Raw genomic sequence first — 12034 nt, 5'->3', positions numbered from 1 at the left:
ACTGCAAATGAGGAGATGCAACCCTTCCGTGATGGAATCGTTTTTTGTTTGTTTGTTTGATGGGCAATTGGCATGTGAACTCCACGAGCTCCATAGTGAAAGCAGCTTCGATCGTTCCCGTCGACGGCTGCCGCTTCGGGAGGACGACAGAATTGTCGATGATCGATGGTGGTGAAGGGAGGAGTACAGACGAAAAGCGAAGAGCGCCGTCTCTAGCTTTTTCTTCCTGACTATTTTCATTGAATTCCATTTCCACCAGTTGCAGAGTAAACGGCTCTAGAAATTGTCGAGCTGCCAATGGAAGGAGGGGACATATTCTCGTTTGCTTCCCGTCGTTGCAGAGTTTGTCTTTTGGAGTCTGACCGAAAGAAAGAGGGAGAGAAAAGGTCGGAAGAAACCCTATTCAACAATCCTTCGCAACAATTCCCTTTTTTTCTTTTCTTTTTTATATTAAAGTATTTTCTCTTTGTTAAAATTATTGAATAATTATTTACTAGTATTATTTTAAAAGGACGTCATAAATACTAAGATTTCATTTTAAACATCAAAATAAATATATTTTAAAACTAGAAAGTAATATGAAATTTAAACATTTAAAAGTTTATATGAAATTAAAAAATTAAAAAAAGTATAAGAATAAATGAATACAAATATAAATAATTATTTAATATATATATATAAATGTTAAAATAATAATTTTTTCATATTAATAATCTCATATTAATTAAAAGTCATTTTTAGCAACAACTCCCTACTTTTTCTTCCCAAAATTACATAAACACTCCCCCCTCACTCTCTTATTCCACAACTGTTATTTACAAGATGAAACACAAGTCCAATCAACCTCTACGAAGAAAAAAGCACAAAACCTCAAACCCCACCCTAACCCAGTCTCCATCCTTGCAACCCATCGTGGTCTCCTCGTCCTCATGGGTCGGGTTTGTGGAAATCGAAACCCTAATTTGGAGTTTTTTGGGCCGGATTGGTTCAGATCGGTTTCACAGTGAAACCTGACTCTCTAGGGTTTAAGCAAATCAGTAGGTAGAAAACAAATTAATTTGGAAATTTATGATATTTCAATGAAGCTAATTGGTAAGGGAAAGCTGAAGAGAGGAAAGTAAGGCTTTGAGGGTTAGATTCTGAAACCTCACTCTCTAGGGTTTAAGCAAGACAATGGCATCATGTGAGAGACAATTTTACAAACACGTAAAAGTAAATTCCTTGCTTGGCCTAGTTAACGCCCCGAGTGTCTTTGCCAACAGGAGGAAGGGGGGTTAGTCAACATGAATCAAGACATGAACTTCAGCCGTATTACTCAGTTCATGTCCTGAGGTCATTAGTGGAGCATCGGAGTTCAAGTCATGTACATGACTAACATGACTCATGAGATCATGTCCAAAGCATAAACGAGAGAAAGCGTTTTCCGCCCAATTTTGAGAATCATGTACATGAAACGAGTGTGCCCTCTCTTTGCCGCACACCCTCTCCGTGTGTCTGTTCATTTCCGTTTCCGGCACCCCTTCTTTCCCCAAAATCTTTGCTCCCCCTCTCGTCTCCACCGTCCCTTTCCGGTCTCCCTCTCTATGACCTCTCCCTCTCGACCTCCTTCCCTCGGCGACGGCTTCTCTTCTCTCTTGGCTCCGCCCCCCCCCCCCACGTCGGCCATCCTCTCCTCTCCCTCTAGACCTCCGTCGCAGAGTACGGGAGGTCGAACATCTATTGCAGAGCTTCTCAGCTTCTCCCCCCCACGTCGGCCATCCTCCCTCTCCTCTCCCTCTCGACCTCCGTTGCAAAGCACGGGAGATCGAGCATCTGTTGTAGAGCTTCTCAGCCTCCCTCTCGGCGTACCCCTCCCATGTCGGCCATCCTCCCTCTCCTCTCCCTCTCGACCTCCATCGCGGAGCACGGGAGGTCGAGCATCTGTTGCAGAGATTCTCGGCCTCCCTCTCTTCTCTCTCTCGGCATACCGTCAGAGCGCCGCCTCTGTCGGTGTTGCTAGCTGGCCTGCCGCCGTCATCGTTGCCCGCTGGCTCACCGCTGAGGAAGATGACGATGATTTAATTTTTCTTAAGTTAGGAAAAATTAAACTGTCGTCATAAAAATATTTAATTTATAATTTTTATTTATAAAATAATTATTTTTATTTATTTTATATATTTATTTTATAATTACTATATTAAAATAGTGATTTAATAATCATAATTAAAATATTGTTAAAATAAATATTTGATAAATTATTTTGGTTTAATTATCGGATTGCTATAATTAATCAAACCAATGGTTTTAAATTTTTTGACAATATATTATTAATTAATAATACATAAAATATATTATGTACAAATATATAGTGTGTTAAAGGTATGATTAGATCAATTTTTTCTCTTAAATCATTCATTTTTAGGTTAAAGTATATCATATGTTATTAATAAATTAATAACTCAACGTATTACTTTTGTGTTTGTTATTTATAACGTTATTTATTTATTATTTGTAATTAATCATGTGTATATTTCATTGGCTCATGTAATTACCATATAAATGCACAATAAAATATATAATTCAATTAATAAATATATTAATATATTTAATTATACATTAAATAACTTATTCGTATAGTAATAATGGTTGTTTTACCTAATTTGAGGTTTAAGGATTATGTTGTAATTAAGTGTACTGTAAGAGTTTAGGGATTCTCTTGTTTTTTACGTTTTTCTCAAGTTGGGACACTAACACTGGAAACTGTTTTCCAGTGTCACATGAAATCGTTAACACTAACACCAAGTGCACAAATTGAAGTTTATGTATATGACTGATATGATCTTATGTTGGAGATAAACATGAACTTCAAAAATCCATTTTGTTGCTAGAGTCTGAAACCTCACTCTCTAGGGTTTAAGCAACATGAGAAGACAATGGCAACATGTGAGAGACAATTTTACAAACACGTAAAAGTAAATTCCTTGCTTGGCCTAGTTAACGCCCCGAGTGTCTTTGCCAACTCGAGGAAGGCTCTCTGAGATGAACCTCCTTCCCTGAACGACGATGTGGCCTTTGCTTTCATTACTTCTGCTCTCTCTCTAATGGCGTTCCCTTCCTCAGATTCCAACAGCTCTCTAACCCGCTTCTCCAACTCGCCAGCACTCACCAACCCCCTCTTCTCAAACTCCACGCTCACCCCCAGCTTCATTTCCTCCACCACCAGCACTTTGATCAGCCGTTGCTCGGCGTACAGCGGCCACGCCACCATGGGCACCCCCGCGCACACCCCCTCTAGTATCGAGTTCCACCCGCAGTGAGTCACAAACGCGCCTATCGATTCTCGACTCAGTACGGCCGCTTGCTCCGTCCATGACTTCCATACCAGTCCCCTTCCTCGCGTTCGATCCAAGAACCCTTCCGGCAAAAGAGCATCGAGGTCGGCGTCTTTATCGTCGCTGCTGCGCAACACCCACAAGAACCTGCGTCCGCTTCTTTCTAGGCCGGCGGCGATCTCCCTGAGCTGCTCGGTGGGGAAGGTGATCATGCTGCCGAAACTCAAGAAGACCACGCTTTTTCTCGGCTGTGAGTCTAACCATTTCAAACACTCTACGCCACCGTCTCCCTTGTCGGGAGCAACCAGCGGTCCTATCGTGTAGCAAGGAGGCGTTCGGCCGTCCGGTAGGCAGACTCCGTCCGCTAATGCCTTCACTGCTCGCGGCTCCAGCGGGTCGAACGTGTTGATCACGAACCCTGCCGCTCTAGCTATACGTTTGCTCATCTCCAGGAACTCCTGGTAGGCCTTCTTGTTCCTGTCTTCCAGTCCTTGGGGGATGTCCGCCGCCGGAAACAAGGGCAACCCGGGGAATTCGAGTAAGCTTCCATCAAGGTCCTTGAAACTGGCGGTAGTGTTAAGGTGCATGGTCGGCAGGTAGAGGAAGAGGGCCATCTGCGCAGCAGGAGAAGCCATGAACAGGTAAGGAGGGATCCCAAGCTCGTCCGCGACATCCATGACGGGGGACCCAAAAAAGTCGAGGAACAAAGCTCGGACTTTGGTGAAGAGGGAGATGGCTTGGAGGGCCAAGCGCAAAAAGGGTTTGGAGGCGCGCATGAACTCGAAAGCGAGCTCTATAGTTCTGAGTCTGGGTGGATAGTAGTCATCTGCGTAGAAGTAAGGAAGCGGGGGAATGCGGACGAAGACGATCGACGGATGTGTTTCAGAGACTATTTTGATGTAGGCGTCGACGTTGGGGAGCACAAAAGGTGCCTCCGCCACGATAACGAGGACGGTAAAGCTTTCCGTCAGATCAAGAAAGCGTTTACCCAGCTCGACCATGGAGATGAGGTGCCCCATAGCCGGATACGGGTACAAGACGATGCAATCATTCTTCGCTCCCATCCTCCAACCTACCTGAGATCGAGGAAAGAAAAAGTTGAGGGGTTGAAAGCAAGAAGAAGAAGAAGAAGCAGAAGCCTGGCCTCTTATGATCAAGTTCACGATACCATTAAGGTAGATTTAAAGATAATCTCCACCAATGAGCACCACCCGTCCGTTCTTCTTTCATCGTACAGTGGTCTCACCCAGCCCTACCGGACTACGATAAATGATTCTTCATCTTAACTCAGTGATTAACAGCATCTGTTCTGTCTGTCCGAAAGGGACAATCTGAAACTACACTGAATAGATCAGTCTAAATTACATACTTCTTTTCTTTGATCTCTCCTTATCTTCCATACATCCTCCTACTGGTTTTTTCTTCGAACGACAAAAGTAGCTTTCAAGGAAGGTAGCTTCTGGGAGGAGATTTAGCGGTAGAGAGATCATTCCAGGCTTGTATCTGTTGGCAAATGAACAGGACCATTTCGGTAGTAGACAAATCTGGTGGCCGAGAAGTGTCGATAAACCCATGTTGAATCCGATCTTAAACAAATACTTAAAACAAATGTTTAATTTTATTATATATAAATTTTCATTCTTAAAATAGTAATTAAATGTAATATTAAATTAATGAATTTATATAAATAAAAATTTATAAAATTACTTTGATAGATTTAACTTTATCAGATAGATATTAATTTTTTTTATAATTTTAAAAGTAAATTAAGATTATTTATTAAATTAAATATATAAATAAAATTATTAAAAAAATCCTTAATATTTTAATATCCAAATGTTAATCAAGTTGTTACTTTTACAATATCTAAATTCTAACTCTTAAAATAGTAATTAAATATAATATTAAACATCATGTATTTATATAAATAAAAAAGAGGGAGCTTTAATATATAATATCATTTTGATAGATGTAAGTTTCATAAGATAGCTTTTTTACTAAATTAAGATATATTTTAAATTTTTTAAAACTAATATTATTTATTTTATTAAATATAAAAATAATTTAAAATGCTAACTCTTATAATATCCAAATAATTAATCAAATTGTTACTTTTAAAATATCTAAATTCTCACTCTATAATTAGTAATCAAATATAATATTAAAAATCATGAATTTATATAAATAAAAAGAGAGTATTTTGTTATATAAAGTTAATTTGATGAATTTAACTTTTATAAGAATATTTTATTTAACTATTCTATTAATAAACTAAGATAAAATTTAACTTTTTTAAATTAATTAATTAAATTATATAAATAAAATACTTAAACAAATGCAAGAATGAGAGAGTAGAGAGAGTAGCTAATGCACAAGTGAAAGTAAGTTCATTAGCCTTGGAGTGATTTCATTTTCACTCATTTTTCTTAAAAAAACTGAAAGTAAAATCCATATGTAATTCACTTTTGCTCACTACGTTGCACACTAATGGGTTTTGGGGTCATTATTAGGAAAAATGCTTTCACTTTCACTTTGAGATGGAGAGCTCAGTAACTAAAATAGAGGAGGTTGACCTTCATTCTTTCCCTCATCTTCCTGGTGTAGAGTGACGAACAAAGAACTCTTTCTTTTGTTTGGTTTACAACTTATTTATAGTACAAGAAGAGGATAGAATTTAGAAGATGATAAACTGATCTTCGTGATTTCTGGAAAAAAATAATAATTAATCAGGTACAGCTACATTAACAATTAGTAGTTAAAAAAATTGGACAAATTTCAGAAGGGCAGGAAACGAGGATTGTTGGGGTTGTTTGAGTTTTTAGTTGAATTTGTCTGGTCAATAGATCCTACTATTTAGAATCTATAAGTAGTGGGTTGTTTATTTTCTACTTTTATCTATGTGTAAGGCTTATATAAGCCAACAACGTATTTTTGAATAATATTGATCCTTCATCTATTTTCTGAATTGCCTTGTGATTAGAGTCTATAACAATCTGGTATCAGAGCAAGGTTTAACAACTTCGGAAAAAAAAAAAATTGGCAACCTCTTGTTCCTACGCCGCAGTTGTAGAAACAGAGAGGTTTAGGATCAAAAGAAAATTTGAGAGATAATCGAGAAGAGTCTCCCAAAAGCAAAAGACGGCGAGAGAGCAGAGATCGAAATCGTGAGAACTCTCGCGAAATCCCTCCTGAGCGCGATCACTCTGGGAAAAACATTCTAAAGCATCCCGATGGCAAGAGAGATAGTCAGAGAAAAGTAGAGGCGGCGAGAGAAATCACTAGTGAGATTTCCGCAAGAAGAGGAGCAGTGCCAGCGCGGTAGGAGAAAAGAAGAATGAAAAAAATGGAAGAGGAGAGAAACGACGTGCAGGAGGAGAAAAGCGACGTGCGGAAGAAGGAATGACGAAAGAAAAAAAAGGGCAGGAGAAGGGAGCAAAAGAAAAAAAAGGGGCGTTTTTTCTTCAAGAAAAAAAAACGGAAGAAGATAAGAATGGCTGAAAATTATTATGTTCAACCTGTGATTCCTAAGTTTGATGGTCATTACGATCATTGGTCCATGCTTATGGAAAATTTTCTTCGGTCAGAGTATTGGAGTTTGGTTGAGACTGGAATCCCTACTGTAGCAGGAGTGGTGCTTACTAAAGCACAACAAAAATCAATTGTAGACCAAAAGCTGAATGACTTGACGGTAAAAAATTATCTATTCCAAGCCATTGATCGAGCCATTGGGGAAACGATCCTCAATAAAAACACTGCCAAGCACATTTGGGACTCTATGAAGCAAAAGTACCAAGGTTCCACAAGAGTCAAAAGAGCACAACTCCAAGCTCTTCAAAAGGAGTATGAGGTTCTACAGATGAAAGGGGGTGAGAGTGTTGACACATACTTCACTCAAACACTCATCATAGCAAACAAGATGAAGATTCATGGTGAAAACATGCAACAAGTGGTGATCATTGAAAAGATCTTGAGGTCAATGACCTTAAGGTTCGACTATGTTGTGTGTTTGATTGAAGAGTCTAATAAATTAGACACCCTAACCATTGATGAGTTACAGAGCAACTTATTGGTACATGAGCAGAGGATGAACGAGCATGGAAGAGGAGATGAACAGGCATTAAAAGTGACCTACGATGATAGAAGCAGTGGAAGAGGAGGCAGTCAAGCTCGTGGAGCTTCTTGAGGAAGAGGCAAACAAGCATTCAACAAAGCTACAGTTGAGTGTTATAAGTGTCATCAATTGGGGCACTTTCAATATGAGTGTCCTAAATGGGAGAAATAAGCAAATTATCCTAAGCTTGAGGAGAAAGAAGAAATGTTGCTGATGTCATATGTTTGGTTCATTGACTCAGGGTATAGCAATCATATGTGTGCAAATAAGGAGAGGTTCTCGGATCTTGATGAAGAATTCCGGAAATCTGTGACGCTCGGGAATAATTCCAAAATGGCTGTGTTGAGAAAGGGTAACATTAGGTTGCAAATTGTTGGAGTTACTCAGGTAATCACTAATGATTTCTATATACCTGAGTTGAAAAATAACTTATTAAGTGTTGGACAATTACAAGAAAGAGGTGTAGCTATTTTGATACAACATGGAGTTTTTAGAATCTATCATCCCAAGAACGGACTCATTATGCAAAAAACAATGACTACAAACAGGATGTTGTTCTTTCTTATAAGAATTATGTTGAAAGCTCCTACTTACTTTCAAACAATTCTTGAAGACATTACTCACCCTTGGCACTGCAGATATGGGTATCTGAGTTTCAAGGGTCTGAGAACATTGCAATATAAGCAAATGGTGAAAGGATTACCACAGTTGAAGGCATCATCCAAAATATGCACTGATTGCATGGTAGGAAAGCAACACAGGGATGCAATTCCAAAGGGGAGTTTATGGAGAGCATCACAAAGACTGCAGTTGATACATGTTGACATTTGTGGACTCATCAACCCTGTTTCCAATAGCAAGAAGAGGTATTTCATAACCTTTATTGATGATTACGGTCGTAAGGCGTGGATATATTTTCTTGCTGAAAAAACTATAGCTTTTACTATCTTCAAGAATTATAAAAACCTTGTTGAGAAAGAGACAAGAATTTTTATTCGTTGTCTATGCACAGATAGGGGTGGAAAGTTCACTTCTCACGAGTTCAATGTCATTTGCAAAGCTAATGGTATTAGTAGGCAGCTCACTGCAGCCTACTTTCCCCAAAAAAATGAAGGAGTCGAGCGCAAGAACAGGACGATCATGAACATGGTTAGAAGTATGTTATCAGATAAGCAAGTTCCAAAGAAATTTTGGCCAGAAGCAGTAAATTGGATAGCGCATGTGCAATAGAAGCCCTACATTGGCAGTGAAAGATATGACTCCTGTAGATGCTTGGAGTGGTGTCAAACCCAATGTTGATTATTTTCGAGTTTTTGGATGCATTGGCCATGTTCATGTGTTAGACAGTAAGAGAAATAAGCTAGATGATAAGAGTTTTCAGTGTGTGCTGTTAGGGATGAGTGAAGAGTTTAAAGCATATAGACATTATGATCTGGCGTCCAAGAAGATAGTTGTAAGCAGAGATGTGGTTTTTGAAGAAAATGAGTGTTGGGATTGGGGGAGAAGTAATGAAGCAGCAATACTTGATATCCTCGAGTGGGGAGTTAGTAATGAAGAAGGAAGTGAAGTTGATCAAAGTGAAGAAGAATCTGAAGAGGAGGTGGCAGCAGAAGGAGGAGAGGTTAGCTTATCTTCAAGTGTCACCTGAAGAGAATTCTCCAACATCTGAAGAAAACTTACCAGAAGGGAGGACCAGAAGAGTACCATTATGGATGGAAGATTATGTGAGTGGAGGAGAATTTTCAGAAGAAGAAGTTGAGCATAACAATTTGGTTCTGTTTACCTCATCTGCAGATCTGACTACCTTTGAAGAAGCTGTTCAGAGTTCCAAGTGGAGACCTGCAATGGACTTGGAGATAGAACCGATCGAAATGGGACTTGGGTGCTGACAGATTTGCCTAAAGGAATTAAAAAGATTGGAGTAAAGTGGGTTTTCAAAACTAAACTCAACGAAAATGGCGAGGTTGACAAGTATAAGACTCGGTTGGTGGCAAAAGGGTATGCACAATAGCATGGCATAGGTTATACTGAAGTGTTTGCGCCTATGGCTAGGTGGGATACGATCCGAATGGTAATTGCTTTAGCAGCTCGAAATAGTTGGAGTGTGTTTCAGCTTGATGTCAAAAACGCTTTCTTACATGGAGAGCTAAATGAAGCAGTGTTTGTTGAGCAATCACAGGTTTATAAGAAGAAAGGTGAAGAGTATAAGGTGTACAAATTGAAGAAGGTGTTGTATGGCCTTAAACAAGCCCCTCGTGCATGGTACAAACGGATTGAAGCATATTTTGTTAAAGAAGGATTTGAGAGGTGTTGCTGTGAACACACCTTATTCATAAAAACAGGAGATGGAGGTAAAATTTTGATTGTTAGCTTATATGTTGATGATTTAATTTTTACCGGTAATGATAAGAGTATGTTTGTTAAGTTCAAGAATTCTATGAAACTTGAATTTTATATGACTGATTTGGGAAAGATGAAATATTTTTTCGGTGTGGAGGTGTTACAAACTCCTAAAGGCATTTATATTAGTCAAAGAAAGTATGCAAAAGAGGTTTTGGAGAAGTTTTGGATGGAGAAGAGTAATAGTGTGAAGAATCCTATTGTTCCTGGCGTTAGACTAATGAAGGATGAAAGAGTCAAGATGAATGCTACATGTACAAACAATTGGTCGGAAGTCTTATATATCTAACTGCAACAAGGTTGGACTTGATGTATGTGGTGTCTCTCATTAGCAAATTCATGGCAAGTCCAACTGAGTTGCATTTGCAAGTTGCGAAAAGGGTGTTACGATACTTGAAAGGTACTATGGATTTGGGAGTTTTTTTTATCGAAATGAGGGTAATGGAGAATTGATGGTATATACAGACAGTGATTATGCAGGAGATGTAGATGACAGGAAAAACACTTCTAGTTATGCATTTCTACTCAGTGAAGGAGTTGTGTCCTGGTCCTTTAAAAAATAGCCTATAATTGCTTTGTCCGCTACTGAAGCAGAGTTTGTGGCAGCTGCCTCTTGTGCTTGTCAATGGGTGTGGATGAGAAGAGTATTGGAGAAGCTTGGTCATTCTCAAGGCAAATTTACCACTGTGTTATGTGATAACAGTTCTACCATTAAGCTCCAAGAACCCAGTCATGCATGGACGCAACAAACACATTGATGTAAGGTTTCATTTCTTGCGTGACTTGACCAACGATAGAGTTGTTGAGCTGAAGCATTGTGTCATACAAAAACAAGTTGCAGACTTTACAACAAAACCACTTAAGTTGGATGTGTTCTTGAAGCTACGTGAGTCAATGGGTATGTGTGATACCACAAGTAAACTAAAAGCATTACTGCGATCAGTTTAGGGGAGGAATTGTTGGGGTTGTTAGAGTTTTTAGTTGAATTTGTCCAGTCAATAGATCGTATTATTTAGGATCTATAAGTAGTGGATTGTTTATTTTCTAATTTTATCTCTGTGTAAGGCTTATATAAGCCAACAACGTATTTTTGAATAATATTGATCCTTCATCTATTTTCCGAATTGCCTTGTGATTAGAGTCTACAACAAGGAGTGCTGGGAATTTCTCCTCCCTGAGCTTATAGACCCGGAGACAAGCAGGGGAGAGGCAATTTATCCGGCATAGGAAACCGAAGAGATGGTAAGCTTTAGTTTGAACAAGGCTAACTAACTGTAGCAGATGGAGAAGTCAAAAAAATGTTTTTAGTCTGTTAGGAAAGCAAACAGTATCGATGCTTTAGCAAGAGAAGAAATCACTAGCAGAAGTAGATGTGGGAGTTCTCCAGCAGTGAGACCTCGAGGCAATGGGAGAATATTGTTCAATAGCGGAGAACGCAGAGGTTTAAGAATCAGTGAGGCCTGTTTGTTAGAATCTCGAATGGCAAAGAGCCGTTGAGCTCTGTCGTCCGGAGAGACAGTCGGGAAGACGAAGACGAGACGCAAAATTAATTTTCTCATTTCAATCGATTTACAGGATACAGATGGGTTTTTAAAGAGTAAGGGGCAAAATAGTAAAAATACAATTATTACATAAAATGAATTAATAAAATAAATAAAAACATTCTAATACTCCCCCTCAAGGTGGCTTATAAATATCCTTGACAGCCATCTTGGACAACAAAGAAAAAAGGTGAGTAAAGGGAAGAGGTTTAGTGAACATGTCAACTAACTGGTATGGAGAACGAATGGGAAGTAACTTGAGGACGCCCGAACTAACACGTTCACGAACAAAATGGCAATCGATCTCAATGTGTTTAGTACGCTCATGAAATGTAGGGTTAGAAGCAATATGTATCGCAGCTTGATTGTCACAGTAGAGTAACGCAGGAGAGTCGACTTTGACGTGAAAATCTTGAAGCAGTTGTTGTAACCAAATAAGTTCACTGGCAGTTGAAGAAAGTGCTCTATATTCGGCTTCGGCGGAGGAGCGAGAGACGGTGGTCTGCTTTTTGGCCTTCCAGGAGACCAAAGAATCACCAATGAAGATGCAAAAGCCGGTAGTAGAGCGGCGAGAATCAAGGCATGATCCCCAATCAGCATCGGAGTAGGCGCCTACCTGCAAAGAAGAAGTAGAAGAAAACAACAAACCTTGACCAGGACTGGTCTTGAGA

At 39.1% G+C, this 12034-nt stretch overlaps 2 protein-coding genes across 2 annotated transcripts; one reads left to right on the top strand and one right to left on the bottom strand.

Annotated features, from left to right (window-relative positions):
- Positions 1-2935: 2935 nt before the first annotated feature.
- On the bottom strand, positions 2936-4405 carry LOC137965396 (anthocyanidin 5,3-O-glucosyltransferase). Its single transcript, XM_068811690.1, has one exon. It carries the CDS (start codon positions 4373-4375, stop codon positions 2936-2938), a length of 1440 nt encoding a protein of 479 aa, XP_068667791.1. The 5' UTR covers positions 4376-4405.
- Positions 4406-6801: 2396 nt separating this feature from the next.
- Positions 6802-8105, top strand: LOC137965395 (uncharacterized). Its single transcript, XM_068811689.1, has 3 exons — positions 6802-7468; positions 7664-7809; positions 8061-8105. Exons 1-3 carry the CDS (start codon positions 6802-6804, stop codon positions 8103-8105), a joined length of 858 nt encoding a protein of 285 aa, XP_068667790.1.
- Positions 8106-12034: the final 3929 nt, after the last annotated feature.

Source organism: Aristolochia californica, unplaced genomic scaffold, assembly GCF_029961685.1.
Source record: "Aristolochia californica isolate CCGP_79_NKW_82.1479 unplaced genomic scaffold, dmAriCali1.0.hap1 SCAF_5, whole genome shotgun sequence".
NCBI classification, from domain to species: domain Eukaryota; kingdom Viridiplantae; phylum Streptophyta; class Magnoliopsida; order Piperales; family Aristolochiaceae; genus Aristolochia; species Aristolochia californica.
The sequence above is the reverse complement of the archived record's forward strand: the minus strand, read 5'-3'. Positions and strand labels throughout refer to the sequence as shown.